General features: G+C 37.1%; 1 protein-coding gene across 1 annotated transcript; it reads left to right on the forward strand.

The window, feature by feature from the left end:
* The first annotated feature begins 15,449 nt into the window (after positions 1–15,449).
* Positions 15,450–16,217, forward strand: LOC133198549 (RE1-silencing transcription factor-like). Its single transcript, XM_061334628.1, has one exon. The coding sequence runs from the start codon at positions 15,450–15,452 to the stop codon at positions 16,215–16,217; it is 768 nt and encodes a 255-aa protein (XP_061190612.1).
* Positions 16,218–17,907: the final 1,690 nt, after the last annotated feature.

Below are 17,907 nucleotides of genomic sequence, written 5' to 3' on the forward strand. Positions count from 1 at the left end.
ATAGTGATAAATGGGGGGGGGTGCAGATAGATACTAGACCAATTATTTTGTTGATGCTAATCACACTATTTTTCTTGCTTTGGGCAACAAAGCTTCGTTTATCAGTTTATGGATCCTCTAAATTGTTTTATTGTAGTCAGGTGTCCGTTATGGCCCTTGGGCCTCTTGTTGTAAGAGAAGCAGCTAAATCTCCTCTGTGCTGTTCTCGCCTTTGTCGCCCTTGCCCAACTCTCCCTCGTCCAGTTCCTCTGGTTGTTGTTCTTACCCGTCCCTCCTATATCTCCCTCTTCGTGCATGGACTGGGCTCGAATGTGAAGTGCTTGAACCACTCTTCCAAACTCGCTGCCGCAATCCTGACCGTCTTGATATCTTTGGACTAGAATCTCTCTGCTTTTTTGTCAAGGCATGAATATACCTGTACATTTTTGTACATATTTTTACCTGAATAATCAATTTATATCAAATACTTAAAACTTTCTTAATTGCTTTGGAAGATGTATATGGTAACGTTATAGATATATACAGTTCGACAAAAAATCATTTTGTAATTATGTCTTTTAGATAATATTAATATTTCGAAATATTGTAGTGTTGTCAGAAACTTAATTTTCGATTTATTTGAGGTAACAAAATTCTTTGGCTCCATATATCTTCATCAGGGAAAAACGTACTATGGCGGGTCCCTTTAAAGAACAAATGACAACATGTCTGTTACCAAAGCTTCACGTTCATAAAAGAAAGAATTTATGAAGTCTCGCCATAATAGATATAACGTTCATTTTTGTTCGATTGGTGATATCCCTTAATCTTTACAAACCTTAACATTATAATTCCTGCAATTGATTAAGGAATGTTTTTGTTTTTTTATTTTTTTTTTTATTAAAGTTATTGGTGTGCAACAGACTTGTCACGTAGGCATATTTGCGCTTCATGAAAAATATGCCTACGTGCAAGTCTGTGTTATTTACAAACCAATAATTCACAATAAACATAAAAATATTCCTTATATTAATTACATTTTACATGTTTAAATAGAACCATAAATATACTCAATATTTGAGTTTCTAGGTGCCGTAAATCGTTATTTACATATAAATTTCTTCTTAGCATGCAACAATTATGTTATGTATATAAAACATACAAACAAACATTGAAAAAAAAATGCCTTTGGTAACATGTAAGACCTATCCTTGTTTGTTCGTTTGTATGTTGTTTAATGTCCCTCTCGAGAATTTTTCACTCATATGGACACGCCACCACTTGCCAGTGGAGAGCTGCAAATTTTGTCCTATACTTGGCACTTACGGCCATTGAGCAGTGAGGGATCATTTTCGTGCCAGCACCTACCGCGACCTCGGTTTATTCGAAGGACCGGTCTCCACGTCCCACAATGGGATTCGAACCCACGACGTAAGGATCAACTCATTACTCTGCGACTCTAGAGCAGACGCTCTAACCACAGTGCCACGCGGGCGACGGACCTATCCTAAAATCAATACAATTTACGTACACTCATTTTGGACTGATTTAGCCAAATATCCACCTAAGGATACATAGCTCATCACACATTAATTATGAAGTCGAGAGCGTTGAGTAACGTATGTAACTCATTATTTTAATGGTACGCTTTGAAACACCTTGGTAAAGAGAACATTTTGTGAACGTATCCGCCTTACAAATGTTGCTTAAAGAATGGTGTTAAAAGAAAGAAGTAAACGTTTACTTTTAATGTACTGTCCTTACACAAAGTTCCCACTTTCTCTTCCTTCGATAAACACTGGAGTTAAGTACATTTTGCTAGAACAGATCGTTACATTGCAATCCTACTTATCTACATGTTCTGTAATTGAAATTGTGACTATACTTATATGTCATTTCTTGAGGCTGGTAATGAATCACCCAAAACCCAAACCTCAACACCATTGAGGCCACCAAATCTCGGAAGTTAATTGAATATCAGTGTGTATAAGGGTAGGGGGATTATATTTATTGCTACTATCATTATCATCATTATTTTTAATTAGTAAGACTATTTTCCACCAATTCAATATTGTACATGCACATCGTAAGTACACTTTTTTGTTTGTTTAATGAATTTGTTGCTGCATTTACCTAGAACTAGTTAAAACTTTTTTTTTTACCTACTATTACAGGTAAAAGAGATATTTTATTGTAGAAAGCAACTCTTTATTACCTGTTCCTTGCAACTGTCTACATTAGATATATCTGTAAGTAACATTTAACATGTTAAAATCTTTGCGTGAAGATTTTTTACAAAAATTATTTACTTCTTTAATACTTTTCTCAAAATTTATTTTATTTTTTTTTAAATATTTAAAATAGTAACAAATATAATTAAAAACTACATGACTGATTGCTTAATTTGAATACACATTTTTTTTCTTTTATCAGAATACAGTTCCATGGGAATCCATTAATTCCGTTAGAGTAAGCGAGCTCGAAGAAAAGCGGAACAACTTGTAGAACATGTGAGAAAACTAAAGGAAGCACCGCAGGTTATTTAAATAAAAAAAACCTAGTATTTAATTCATATATGAAATAAAGGGTACCTGTAAAATGCGAAACGAAAGAGAAATGAAACGAAATCTACCGAACCACTCGAAATTTCTCGGACCTTTCCGACTAGCGGAAAAAACAACCTCGAATGTATAACGTTGACAACCACAATTTTCACAAACTTTGAAATAAATGTTGGAAGACTTGTTGGAAGACTTGTTATCTATGGAGTATGGAGTTTAAACTTATTGAATGTAAAGATTTTACCTAAAATATACTATAGGAGGGACATTTAACTCCGTCTATCCTATATTTAAATAAACAGGAAGATGTATAATGCGGTGATGGTAATGGTGATGTTAATGCATTCGAGGTTGTTTTCCCGACCTCTGACGGAAAAACCCGAGATGTTGCGATTGTACCTAAAAACGAGATCTTACGAAACGAAGCCTACCGAAACGAAACAAAACTATCAGAATATTCTTCAAATCAAGGTATATAATTATATATAATGTGTAACTTGCACATGGACTATTTTTACTTCATATAAAATTCTGTCGAGACCAGGAACAAAACACCCTCGTTGTTAAATACTATTGAGAGCGGGAGTACGTTTATGTGGGAGAAAAAAAGGGCTACATGCTTATTTTCATTTGCAAAATGTCTGTTTAAGGCGAAAATTCCCGTTCTCAAAAGAGATATGTTAGTTATTTCTCAAGAGTCGGTATCAATTATACCGGAGGAGGTAAAAGCAAAGTTGCTCTCCATTGGAGTTGATGTTAAAGCAGGAGAAATATAAAATTAGAAGAGGAGGTTATTACTTTTTTACTTATTTCCTATCTTTTTAAACCTTTTGATGCTAAATGCAGTACATCAAAAGTAACTCTTTTTGTAAGAAATTCAGAAATCTTTCTGAAATGTTGAAAAGCAATGACATCAAGCCATTAGGTTAAACTAGCTGGAATGTGATTTTTAACTTATATGTTATTGACTGGGAGTAAAAATCTTCTTTCCTTTTTAAGCTTATTAAAGATACAAAACCATAAAATATTACCAACAAATTCCTCTTTACATAAAACTAAGAAAAAGGTTTATATGGGTGTTCTTTTTGTGAAACTGAGACTGAAACTACTGCGCACATTTTTTTCGGAATGTGAACGATCTAGTTTTATTGAACAGTTTTGATATTTATATTAATGTTGTATATCCAAAGAAGGAATTCGTACTGGGATCATTTGAAAAATTAGACAAAAGTAAACATCTCATTGCTCTTCAAGTTATATATTTTATCTACAAAATGAGATGTAGTGGTAAAAACTCTCCTTGAATATACTGATATCCTCTATCAAATAGAAGTATGAAACAAACAAGTATATTGCCTATAAGAACAATAATTCGGTAACTTGTGATGAAGCCTGGGAGCCCTGGAAGAATTACAGAAAATGTATATATGTATTGTAAAGTTATGTATTAATCTGTGAATAAAAAAACTCCTACTTAAGTATTTATTTTATGGTATTTCATTTATTTTATTCGTTTTATTTATTGAGCGAATCTTATCTAAATATTGTGATTTCTAATTCTTAAGTAAATATTTCATATCAACATTGTTTGGGGGAGGGGTGTAGTGTACGAATTCATCATTTTTTTTAAATTTTCTTTTTAAGGAAATCCATGGAAAAGGTCGCTTAAAGAGGAGAGGTCAGAATGTGATACAGATCTGGTAAAACTGAAAAGTCTTTCCCTAGTTTTAGCTTATAACTTAGATGTGACAACTTATGTTCATACTTTCATTATTAGCATTATCAATACATATACACGTATTTAATATATATGAAGAATAAATAAAATAACTTAATTTATTCACATTACAAGGTGTGTCTGTGAAATGTGCCAAGTAATGGAAACTGATGAAGAATGTTTTTGCTGTCATGAAATTGCACCCATTTTTAGAAAAAAATAGAAGCTAAACATTTAAAGTGCATCACAGAACATGATGGGTTTCAGGGAAATTGTCTTAATATTGATGTCCTGGAAGTTTCCATGTACGAGTTTATAGACACGGATGGGCCCTTTGATGACAACGAACCAATTTACCAGTAAGATAATGTACACAGCTTTTTTTTTTTTTTATATTTAAGCATATTAAAGCTGTTTTTTCCTTCAAATTCAAAAGCTGTTTTTTTCCCTTCAAATGAAATTATAGAACTAGTATTTTCTTCATGGTTCATTTTATATTACAGATTATACAGATACTTAGCATACAGACGATTTTCTCGTTGGATCTGGCATATCCTTGGAAAAAGGAGACGAAAAATTATCCATGCTTGTGTGGTATCCAAAATCAGACAGACATTTCCATCAGAGTCTTATGCCGGTTTCAAATATCCACGTTTATGAAGTGATATGAATTCCATATTGAATCAATCTTGTATTTGATACAACCCATTTAAAACGTATTCCATCAAATTCCTCTATTATATCTAGATGTTCTTCTGTCAGTTCATTTTTGTCAAAGTCTTCATAATCATGCGTCAGTGGACGTGGTTCATCTGCTTTATGGTCAAACACAAAATCTCCGTAGTTCGAATCCCACTATAGGACATGGAGACCGGTCCTTCGGATGAGACCGTATAAACTGAGGTCCCGTGTCGCAGTAGGTGCTGGCACGAAAAAGAACCTCACTGGTGCTGGCACGAAAAAGACCCTCACTGGTCAATGGCCGTAAGTGCCGAGTATAGGACAAAATTTGCAGCTCTCCACCGGAAAGTGGTGGCGTCTCCATATGAGTGAAAAATTCTCGAGAAGGACGTGAAACAATATACAAACAAACAAACAAAATCACCGTAGGCAAATTTTAAGGAAGGATAATGCCGTCTTCTAACAAAAATCTTTACCAGCAATTTTCCAACATATTCTGTTCAATCAAGAAAAAAAGATCTCGGAAGTTAATAAAACAAGAAGTCTGTGAGCCAATGCTCACTAGTAATACCCCCGCTTTGATGTGAATATACATTCTGATGAGAATGTACACAAGTTCAGTCATGGACAGACACAAGGATGAACAAGTGAACATTAGATTTGTACAAAATGAATCCCACCATATTGCAGGCCTAAACAAAGAGCATGCTAAAATTTCTAGCATCTGCAATCAGTAGTTGCTGAGAAAACTGCAACCAAAATTTGTTATGTATGGTACGGACAGACGCACGGATAAACAGGAATTTGACATCGGATTCATACAAAAATTAATCCCACAATATGGCAAGCCTAAACAAAGTGTGTGCTAAAATGTCAAGCATCTGCGATGAGTAGTTTGCTGAGAAAACTGTGACGAAAAATTTGTTTCGGACAGACAGACAACAAGGGTAAAACAGTATACCCCCCCCCCTCCTTCAGAGGTTGTGTATTGCTGCAACCCAGTATGTGTGGTTGACGATACTTTTTATCCAAAGACGGATTTGACCAGCACCACGCTTTTTTGCAGCTGTCGCTAGTTTTCTTTATATTCCTTAAATATTTGCCATTAAGTGATAGACTACAGGCTAAAGTTATCATATTTTTTATCATTGAAACAATAACAAAAAACTAAATTTCCCTTTGATACGTTTTTTATATACATGTATCTTTTGTACGGAGCCAGAACTAAGTATGGGGGAAATGTCAAGTCGTTTTTATTTTCTCATTTAAATTATTTATTTATTACTAGTAATTTTAATTCGCAATTTTATTAAGCGCCCTTTGTAAAATTGTTTATATCGTACAAATATCCATTGCTCCTTGTGAGCAACCGTAAAGTAAATTATGTAACATTATGTAACTGACCTCGATAAAAGCGTTGCTCTTAGTGGGCAACCTACTTTATATGTATATATGGAATTAAAAGTTCCTAGGTAGTCAGCTTGTGGTCATTAAGTATGAAAATAGTCAGTGCTGTTCGAGGATATCTTTTTTGTTATTTTCGATGTACTATTAGAAACTTGATATCAAGTAAATTAAATACATTTTGAAAGGATAACAGTGTTGTTTTTGTCACTTTAGTAACATTTTGTTGAGGGATCAAGGATTGTTGACTTAGTTCTACCATTTAGGGTGCCGTTGACCGCTCGATGGCGCTACAAGTGCTCTCTTACTATGTTACTTCCCAGTCACACTCCCCTCATTATCGAGAGGACTCGCATTACACTGTCCCGTCCTCCCGTGACGTCAGCATGTGTGCAAAACTAAAAATTCACAAAAAATAAACTCTGTCATAAACAAAGCCAAGGAACCAAGTGTCAAGATCATCTCGGGAAGTGTACTGCCTTCCTGATGGACCAGGACTTGAGGAAAGAGAAAATCCGCCGTGAGTTTTTAAGTGACCAAGAACCTAACTACATTGGCCAGATCACCACTAATTGAGACGGTGCAGCTTACCATGGACTACAGATGGCTATGAAAGAGCATGGGCAGACCGTGGAGGCCATATGTGATACTCGTCACCTAGCACAGTCTCGGAAAAGGCTATTGATGCTTTAAAATATAGTTAAAGAATGTTTCCGTGTGGAACAGATGCCGACAGATAAGCTACCAAGAGAAAGTTTTCCGTTAACCTGATGAAGCAGTGTAATGCCGAATACGAACATGTACGATGTAGTGAAAAAATTCCCAGGCGACACAGAAGCTGGTCAATGTTCTAAGCCATGCAACAGATGCTTTCGTCAATTACTACTCGGGCAAATGTGGAAGGACTTTTGCCAGTCACTAACTTAGTAAGTAGAGGCCTGCCTGAAAATTATTTTAGATACCCCCCCCTTTCCATGGTGACAATCAATGTATCCAATTTAAATTTAGAATGATAGTGAAATCATCACACCTGAAACATGATTTTTATTCAAATTCGTGTTTGGTATATTTCAACATAAAGGTAAATTATCTAGCATTCTACTTTGCTTCTCTAACTCATATCATGTACCGCTAACTCATATCATGTTTTTTTTTAGATACAGCTTGCTTGGAGGATGTACGGCTTATGAGAGAAGAGATTCTTCTCTGATGATTCATAGATACCGCTTAAATCAATAAAGGACAGCCTATGTTATGTCAAAGTGTTTTACGATCCTTAAGGGTCAAACTGTCATAAATGTAGTTGATCGCAGACACGACGGGTAACCCGCGGGTTAGATTTGTTTGACGAAACTTGCAGAATAAACTATCTAGCGTCATTACAACACAGAATTCAGCCCAAACACTTCATAGTGAGGCAACAACTCAATAAAACGGGTCGAATCACATTGTTTTGTAAAAAAGGGTTAAAATACAAGAAAAAGAGCTCAACTTACCGCCGAGGCGACGATAAAAAGTCCCTCCAACGCATATCCGGAAGTCCCGCTAACGAAAACCTTTTCATATCATTCGGATATGAGTTAGAGCGATTGGTGCCCGTGAATGTGGTGGGCATCGGAGCCTGTGCCACCAAACACACGGAACAGTTCCCTTAGAAAAGAAAGGTATAAATTCTTTTGGACTATGCTTTTTCACAGAGGTGTGTTTTTGGATGAGAGGTATATAGCTAAGAAAAGAAATGCTTTACTCCACGATCCAAGATTACGAAAAGCTGAGTGCCATCGAAGGGATATTTTACTAGAATGTGTTTTAGAACTTGCTAGGTATTGGTTTCCCAATCCAAAAAATAAGCCATACATGGGGCATCGTTGGAACTAAAAAATATTTTGAAGATTTCTTTTTTAATAGTGTGACTTTCTAATTTTTCATTTCCACTTGATTGTTTTCTGGGTCTAACCCTGCTGACAGCCACAGACACGTGTCACGCTGATAATCTTTGTTATCTCGCCGATATGATGCTTCACTACAGTGACTAAAACAGCCTGACTGACCCACAGTGATAATTGTTTACACTCTCTGTGTTCTAACATGGGCTTTGTTTCTAATTTACAATTTGATGAAAAGATAATGAAAAAGTACTGAGGATTTTTTTCGGAGTATTTTCGTCTTTTCTTTTGAGGTGAGAATATGGCGGTCATTAGCATGCGACGGGCATTTCCGGTGTAAATGTAAACATTCTAAAGCTGTCCATCAAACTCCAAAGAAATTTGAAATTTCGATCGCCCAAAATTTAAAATGAATATTATAGACTGTATATATTTTTTTTACTCTGTATTGTAAACACCCAAACACACTTGATGGCTAAGTTAGATTGCTCAATAACTTTCGGAAGATGTTTATTGACGGTATAGATGTAAACATGTAGTTTCAAAAGAATCTCCTGCGAAGTGAAGAGTGGCAAGAAAGTTGAAATTTCCTCCATTTTTCTCATTGGCTGCTATTTATACCCCAGACCCGCACTTTAAACACGGAAACTATTAATACAAAACACTAATTTAACTAGCAAAAGGAATTTGATAATTTGTGTGGTCTCACGGTATCAACAAAATAGATAATGTCATTTGACAGCGGAGTAAATTCAGAGAACAAGGAAAAAATTAACAGATAATAAACTAACAAGACCTAAAAAGCGCCTTTTAGACACTCTGCTAATGAATTTGGAAAATATGATCAAAGAAATGAAAGAACAAATGAAGAGCCACAAGGAGAACACGCTTTGATAGATTATTTGACATTTTTGAGGAATCTGTTGAACGTCATGATCAAAAGTGAAGTTTGTATTGTCCAAAATACACATATATTTTTGGATTGATCTATAAATTAATTATTTAGCAATGTTTTATGCCCCCCATTTTTTTTTTTTAAACTTCTACATTTTTCTTCGAAATATGGCTGAAAGATTGCCGACTCGGCGTTAAACAATATTTAATCAATCAATCAATAATTTTATGTAATCTGTGTTTAACCAGTTAATTTCTTGCACAGAAGCAAAAGTAAGGCACACTAGTTATAAAATGCCCTGTACATCGGGGGGGGGGTCTGTTTATGAGTCTCCCTTTTATCCAAACCAAATTTTTTACTTTTGAAAATGTTCAGTGAAAGGGCGTCCCTCCCCCCTTTTTGTTGCAGTAAAATAAAGGTTATGTAGTAGAGTATAAATATAAAATGTGGTACCGAAAAAAGTTGGAACCTAACAACCCCCCTCCCACCACGAAATAGGATTTTCGACGATGTATATTGTAATGTAAATGATGTTACTAAGTTTGAATTTGGCGCCCTTAGTTGACAAGTTACGTTGACTTCCATTCTGAGGGTATATAAACGCCATACCACTAGCGTCAGCACATTCAGTGTTAGTCTGACCTCAGAAGAGGAAAGCTGTGTGCAGAGGTTTATATTTATAGGTAAGCCGACAGTTTCCCATAAGAGAACGTGGATCAAGTATCCTTACTCTCGCGGGGACAGCTCGACTAGTCCTCAGTGGACATAGTGTCTTTTAGTGTGTATAAATAAAAGTGCTGAATAGCTGAGTACTCATCTGTTGAGAACTCATTTTAAGTCATATAATTTTGTAAATAGGTTTGTAAATCTTAGTTAATATTTTTGATAGTGATTTTATTAGTGATTAGTTAGTTAAGTAATTAAGGGTAATCATTTTTATTTTACACGAGAGGAACTCGTTTCGCCTTATTTGTTTATTTTGCAGGCGATTATTTTTGTACATACGTTCGCCGTATCTGTATATTTTGGCAGGCGATCTATTTGATATTTTAAGTTTGTATTATTTTTGAGTCTCGGTCTCAGTTTAGTAACTGAGGGATCCATCAGAAGAGAACACGTTACATATTTTTGGTGGCAGCGGTGGGATCATCGAGACTAAGGTTTAATTAATAAACATGGATAAAAGTATAGAAGAAATACAGAACGAGATCACTGCACTTGAAGGACAAATTGAACAGATAAGAATTGAGAACTCATTTATGAGAGAAACTAGCAAGATTGGACATTCGACTCCTAAGTCGACTGTGACTGTGAGTAATCCAGTAGACGAGCATGATTCTGGACTAGCTTCAGGGCGTCCTTCCGAGTATGCAGACTTCTCGAGAAGAGAGAATTGTGATCGTGAAGAATACAGTGGTGCCAGACCTAAAGTTAGATTCTCAACAGCAGAAGTAGAGCTGAGAGAAGAAGGAAATTCAGAGTCTATAGTGAGAAACTCAAGTGTAAGGAGTAGAACAAGTAATGAAGATGAATTGCCAAACGTGGAAAAAAATGAGACCCCATATGAACTGAGAAGAGGTGTAGACGGCATAACAATGAGACGAAATCGTTTACGTGAGACGACGAGAACATCTGATAAAGCAGAAACGGAATTTAACTCAACAGAAAAAGCACCAATGAGTACATTTATTAAACCAGCTACGTTCGATGGAAGCGGATCATGGCTAGATTACAAATCTCATTTTGAGGCTTGCTCAGAATTAAACAAGTGGACAAACAAACAGAAAGGTCTTTACCTTGCAGTTTCGTTAAGAGGTCAAGCACAAGGTATACTGGGTAATTTGAGCGGTGATGCTACTCACGAGTACTTAGTCCTAGTTAAAGCACTAGAGGAAAGATTTCTTCCAGCAAACCAAATGGAATTGTACAGAGTACAATTGAGAGAAAAACGTCAAAAAGCCACAGAAACATTACCTGAACTTGGACAAGCAATCCGAAGATTCACAAACTTAGCTTATCCTTCAGCTGGTAATGACTTACAAGAAACGTTGGCAAAAGAACAATTTATTGATGCCCTGGTTGACTCAGACATGAGAATACGAATAAAACAAAGTCGTCCAAAGACCTTGAATGAAGCAATCAGTCTTGCCGTTGAACTCGAAGCTTATGTTAAATCTGACCGGCGCAATCAAGAGACAAAGAATTTTGCTCGCCCAGTGTCTAGCAACGACTCAAAAGGATCGGATTTTGAGTCGAGAATGGCCTCGATAGAAAAGACAATGGAGTCTATGCTTCGTGAGCTTACTCAACTAAAAAGAAACAGATTTGTTGCTCATGAGAAGAGAAAGGATTATGAGAAGAATTCGACCATTCAGAAACCCAAATGTCCTATGTCTCAACGGACCTGTTATAGGTGTGGAAAACGTGGTCACATAAGTCTTTATTGTAAGAAACCAAAAACCAGTCAAGACAACAGAAGAAACAGAGGGACAGACTCAAAAGATGCAAGACCTAAGGACTCAGAAAAGGGTAACAGTAATTTCTCATCTTTGAGCACTGGAGAAGAAAAGTCTGTCCAGAATAAGGTTGGAATTAGTCGTCACAGGAACGAGGCAGGAATGTTCATTAAGGCAGTAGTGAACCAGCGTACAATCAATCTACTGGTGGATACTGGAGCAACAATAAGCATCCTTGCGTCCTATGTTTACGAAGAGTTAAAATCGTCCCTTGATTTAACAGATCACGCAAATGACGTCTTGTGTGCAAGCGGATCAAAACTTAAAGTTGAAGGTAAAACAACTGTCTCAATTACCTTCGACAATTGTGATGTCTACACACAGCAAATGACAGTAGCTGATCTGCAAGTGGATGGTGTTTTAGGTTTAGACTTCATGAAAACCCATTCCTGTGTTATTGACGTACATAATGGGAAACTGAGAATCGGTGAGAAATCCTACTCATTATTCTTGGAAGGAAAAATTGGTTGTTACCGGATAGCAGTTACAGAACATCTGAACTTACCCCCTCGAACTGAGACAGTCACAGTTGGTCATGTGTGTCTCACCAGCGATGAGTGTTTACCTGAAAAGACCCACATAATTGAGCCGTCCGGAAAGTTTAAAGGCGAAGATCAAATGTTGCTTGGACGAACACTTACTCATGGAACTAAAGAGGTACCCATACGAGTACTCAATCTATCCGATGATGTAAAGCACATCTATCCTGGTACCATAGTTGGAACGATGACTCCAATAGACAAAGTAATGAGTGCTCAGACGACTGAGAGACAACAGGAGAAAATACCATCATTCTTAAAAGATTTGTATGACAGGACAGTCAATAATTTGACCAGTGAACAAGCGGTCCGGGTTAAGGAATTTCTACTCAAACATGCAAGCGTTTTTGCATCTTCAGAAAGAGATCTCGGACGAACCAATGTCGTAAAGCACAAGATCGATACTGGAAATGCAGCTCCTATAAAGCAGCCCTTGAGACGAGTACCTGTCCATTGGCAAGAAGAGGTCGATAGACAGATTAACGACATGCTAGAGAGAGATGTGATTCAGCCAAGTGCGAGTCCCTGGTCTTCGGGAATAGTGTTAGCAAAGAAGAAAGATGGCACAATGAGGTTTTGTGTCGACTATCGACAACTCAATGCTGTGACAGTAAAGGATGCATATCCACTGCCACGCATTGATGAGTCGTTAGACTACCTAGCTGATTCTCTTTGGTTCAGTACCCTAGATTTAAGTTCTGGGTACTGGCAAGTTGAGTTGGACCCGAAAGACAAACCAAAGACAGCTTTTTCAACAAAGAGAGGTCTTTATGAGTTCCAAGTTATGCCATTTGGTCTCAGTAACGCACCAGCAACGTTTGAGAGACTAATGGAAACAGTGCTGGCAGGTCTACAATGGCAGATATGTTTGATTTACTTAGACGACATAATTGTCATTGGTAAATCATTTGAAAACATGCTAGAAAATTTAAGCAAAATATTTGAGAAGTTGGAAGGAGCAGGTTTAAAACTCAAAGCCAAGAAATGTTCGTTATTTGCGAGAGAAGTAGAATACCTTGGACATGTCATCTCAAGAAAAGGTGTATCCACAGATCCATTGAAAGTTAAAGCAATTAAGGATTGGCCTGTGCCTACCACAGCAACTGAAGTTAGGTCATTCCTAGGACTTTGTGGTTACTATCGGAGATTCATTGAGAAGTATGCAGAGAAGGCAAAACCACTTACTCACCTGACTGAGAAACAGCATGGTTTTGTTTGGAATGAAGATTGCCAGGTAGCGTTTGAGAAACTGAAACAGTCCTTGATGAACGCACCCATCTTGGTTTATCCAGATTTCTCAAAGCCCTTCATACTTGATACTGACGCGAGTAACGATGCTATCGGAGCGGTTTTATCTCAGAAGAATGAGAGTGGTGAGCACGTTATCGCTTATGCAAGTAGAACATTGTCTAAACCAGAAAGAAAATACTGTGTCACTCGCAAAGAGTTACTTGCAGTTGTTTACTTTGTAAAGTATTTTAGACATTATCTACTTGGAAGAAAGTTTACAATTAGGACCGATCACAGCTCACTGAAATGGCTGATGCGGTTTAAAAATCCAGAAGGCCAGTTAGCTCGATGGATCGATGTCTTATCAGCATATGACATGGACATTGAGCACAGACCTGGAAAGCTTCACCAAAATGCAGACGCAATGAGTCGCATACCATGTCACCAGTGTGGATATCTAGAAATTGAAGAAGATAAGGTGGTTGTGATGACAGCGACAGAAGCGGAGGACAAGGAACAGAATTTGTCAAGCTCTGAGCTGCGAACACTGCAAGATGAAGATTCTGATATTGTTATGGTTAAGCAGTGGTTGACTAAAGGTGTGAGACCTAAGAACAAAGATATAGCTGGTGAGAGTCTATTTGTGAAGTCATTACTCACACAGTACGACAGATTAGTCTGCGAAGACAACATCCTATTCAGGAAGTGGGAAGACTTTGAGCTGAAAACTACAAAACTCCAAGCTATTATTCCGATGAGTTTGCGACGAACGGTTCTCAAGTTTTGTCACGATAATCGTACCTCGGCACATTTAGGTGTGAGAAAAACCATAAGTAAAATACGTCAGTCTTACTATTGGCCCGGCTTACAACGAGACACAAGGTTAAACATAGCTGGATGTGAGCAATGCAGCAAAAGAAAAGGACCAAACAGAACTAAACGTGCTCCAATGCAGTTAGTTGAAACAGGTCGACCAATGGAGAGAATAGCCACTGACATATTAGGAGAGTTGCCAGAGACAACAAATGGTAATAGATATATACTCGTTGTATCAGATTACTACACGAAATGGACCGAGAGTTATCCAATGCCCAATATGGAAGCTCGCACTGTTGCAAAACTCATTGTCGAAGAATTCATAGCAAGATTTGGTGTACCATACTCAATCCATTCTGATCAGGGTCGGCAATTCGAGAGTTTGTTATTTAATGAGATGTGTAACTTACTACAGATTGAGAAAACTCACACAACACCGTATCATCCTCAGTCTGATGGCATGGTTGAGCGGTTCAACCGAACGTTGTTAAACATGCTGAGTGCATATGTGAATGAGAGACATACAGACTGGGATGAGCAGCTTCCATACGTGATGATGGCGTATCGCTCATCAGAACATGAGACAACAGGATATTCCCCGAATTTCCTGATGCTAGGGAGAGAGACAGCAACTCCTCTTGATTTCATGTACCAAAAGCCATCTCATATTGATAAAATACCACAATCAAGATGGGCTTGGGAACTCAAAGATCGTTTAGAAGAGGCGCATAAAGTTGTTCGAGAACACACAAATGCTGAAATGCTCAGACAAAAACGGTATCACGATAGAAAACTCAACTGGGAAGATTACAAAGTCGGTGACCTTGTTTATGTGTATTTCCCTAGACATAAAAGTGGTCTATCACCAAAGCTAACCAGCTATTGGCCTGGCCCATTCAAAGTACTGGCCAAATGTTCCGATATAAATTACAAAGTAAATTGCGGACCAAGAGGAATATCTCAAGTAATTCATGTAGATCGTATGAGACCTGTACGATCTCAATTGATCTCGGGCGAAAAAGAAAATTTACCAGAAGTTTATTCAGATAGTGTACAAAACGAGTCAGATAGTAATGTACAAAATGAGTCAGATAACTCATCTCAATTTGAGCATAATGTCAGACCAAAACGTACAAAGCAATTACCAACGTGGTTAGCTGATTATGACACTAAATGGTACTAGAGCATTTAAAGTCAATAGTTTTTCTCTTTGCAGAATTCCATCATGGTTAATACCAAAACAACCCCCAGAAAACAACCTGAAAATTGTCCGATGTGTACATTTTCCACATCAAGTCGTGAAGCACTGTTTAATCATGTTCTAGAGTGTGGAAAGAAACAGCAAGAAAAACAGTTTAAGTGTGATAAGTGTCCCTATGTTTCACTGAGAAAAGCGAACTTGAACAGACACAAGAAGTGTAAGCATCCAAGTGAGAAAACTGAGCAAAATGAGAAGAGTGTAGCAGCTATGGCTAGACTTCGTGATGAATTACAGATCTCGAGTGACTCAAGTCCTAATAACAGTGATGTAGAAGAACAGAACATTAGCAACGTTATACCTGATAATAGTTTGGTTAACTACGATGAAGAACCTGATGAGTCTTCAGCTCGTAGAGATCCAGTGATTGAGAAAGAACAGGAGATGCAGGATTCACTAATCCTTGGGAGGGTCGTGAGAAAAAGAACTATGCCCGAAATATTCATTCCTGCAAAGAAATCCAAGTTCTCAGCTGGAGGTACAAAGACAACGGTTGGTTCCGACGTGAGAAGAAGCTCAATACCTGAACCTCAAGTTGATGCGGTTGTACCAACTATTTCTGCACCTTCTCACGAACAGTCTATGAACAGTAAAAATAAGACAATGAAGGACATTGCAGTACAGACAGTACCAACTAAGTACAGCAGAGTTGAAAAGACTGTTACAACTAAAACAGATGATGGTTCAATTAAAGTTAGTCGTGTAGTAGAGGAGGAAGTTGTAATTAAACTGTAATAGAAACAGTAAATTGTCACTTAAGGGTATAGATAATACTCACATTTGTTTCTGAGATAACTAGTCATTTTATTGTACATTTTTTCTCATTTGATTTACTCACTGGTATAGAGAGATTTCCTTTGAGTAGTATTGTATATTATTGTACATTGATATGTGATAAAAACTTTTGACATAATTGAGATATTTTGAGATAAATATCAAAATTTGTTTTTGAGTTAGAATTGGTGTTAAGAGTGTAGTTAAGTAGCTTAATAGATATTATTAGAATTTAGAAATGCGGGACGCATTCCTCTTTGGAGGGGGTAGTGTAATGTAAATGATGTTACTAAGTTTGAATTTGGCGCCCTTAGTTGACAAGTTACGTTGACTTCCACTCTGAGGGTATATAAACGCCATACCACTAGCGTCAGCACATTCAGTGTTAGTCTGACCTCAGAAGAGGAAAGCTGTGTGCAGAGGTTTATATTTATAGGTAAGCCGACAGTTTCCCATAAGAGAACGTGGATCAAGTATCCTTACTCTCGCGGGGACAGCTCGACTAGTCCTCAGTGGACATAGTGTCTTTTAGTGTGTATAAATAAAAGTGCTGAGTAGCTGAGTACTCATCTGTTGAGAACTCATTTTAAGTCATATAATTTTGTAAATAGGTTTGTAAATCTTAGTTAATATTTTTGATAGTGATTTTATTAGTGATTAGTTAGTTAAGTAATTAAGGGTAATCATTTTTATTTTACACGAGAGGAACTCGTTTCGCCTTATTTGTTTATTTTGCAGGCGATTATTTTTGTACATACGTTCGCCGTATCTGTATATTTTGGCAGGCGATCTATTTGATATTTTAAGTTTGTATTATTTTTGAGTCTCGGTCTCAGTTTAGTAACTGAGGGATCCATCAGAAGAGAACACGTTACAATATTTTATATTAAACCGAAGGGTAAAAAAAGGAAAAAATATTAGAGGAATCTAAAAATGAAATGTACTGATTTATTTTTTTTGTATGTTGTTTAACGCCCCTCTCGAGAATTTTTCACTCATATGGAGACGCCACCATTTGCCGGTGAAGATCTGTAAATTTTGTCCTATACTCGGTACTTACGGCTATTGAGCAGTGAGGGATCTTTTTCGTGCCAGGACCTACTGCGACACGGGACCTCGGTTTATTCGGTCGAAGGACCGGGTCTCCACGTCCCACAGTGGGATTCAAACCCGCGACGTGTACTGATTTAAAAGAAAAAAACCATACCTTGTTGCACGGGTTCAATAAAGAATGACATCTCCAGTGGAGTGGTCCGCCCCTTTTAATGACAAGTATGTATTAAATAAAGCATGACACCACGTGTGGTTTGAACCCTCTCTTCCCCCTAATTAATTGATTAGACTTAAAACACTGTCTTACGTTCAATAACGTCAGCGATGTGCTCATTTGATGAGGGAGCGTATAAACGATCACACTATGCTACTAAAACGGCATCGCTTTTTTAATATTCATATTATTTTATTATCGTTTATATTTAAGATGTTTTGACATGTGATTCAGACATTACCCTTTTAAGTCACATTACACGAATACAGGCCACAAGGTGAAACCTTTGGATTACATAATAATCTATTAAGTTCAGATAATGGGTAGTGATCTAGAGACAGACCGTCGACCTCCTTTGACATGACTTCTGACGAAACATTTCAG

This window comes from Saccostrea echinata, unplaced genomic scaffold (genome assembly GCF_033153115.1).
Source record: "Saccostrea echinata isolate AGI-Se365-2 ecotype Australia unplaced genomic scaffold, CSIRO_AGI_Sech_v1 ptg000033l, whole genome shotgun sequence".
Lineage (NCBI taxonomy): Eukaryota > Metazoa > Mollusca > Bivalvia > Ostreida > Ostreidae > Saccostrea > Saccostrea echinata.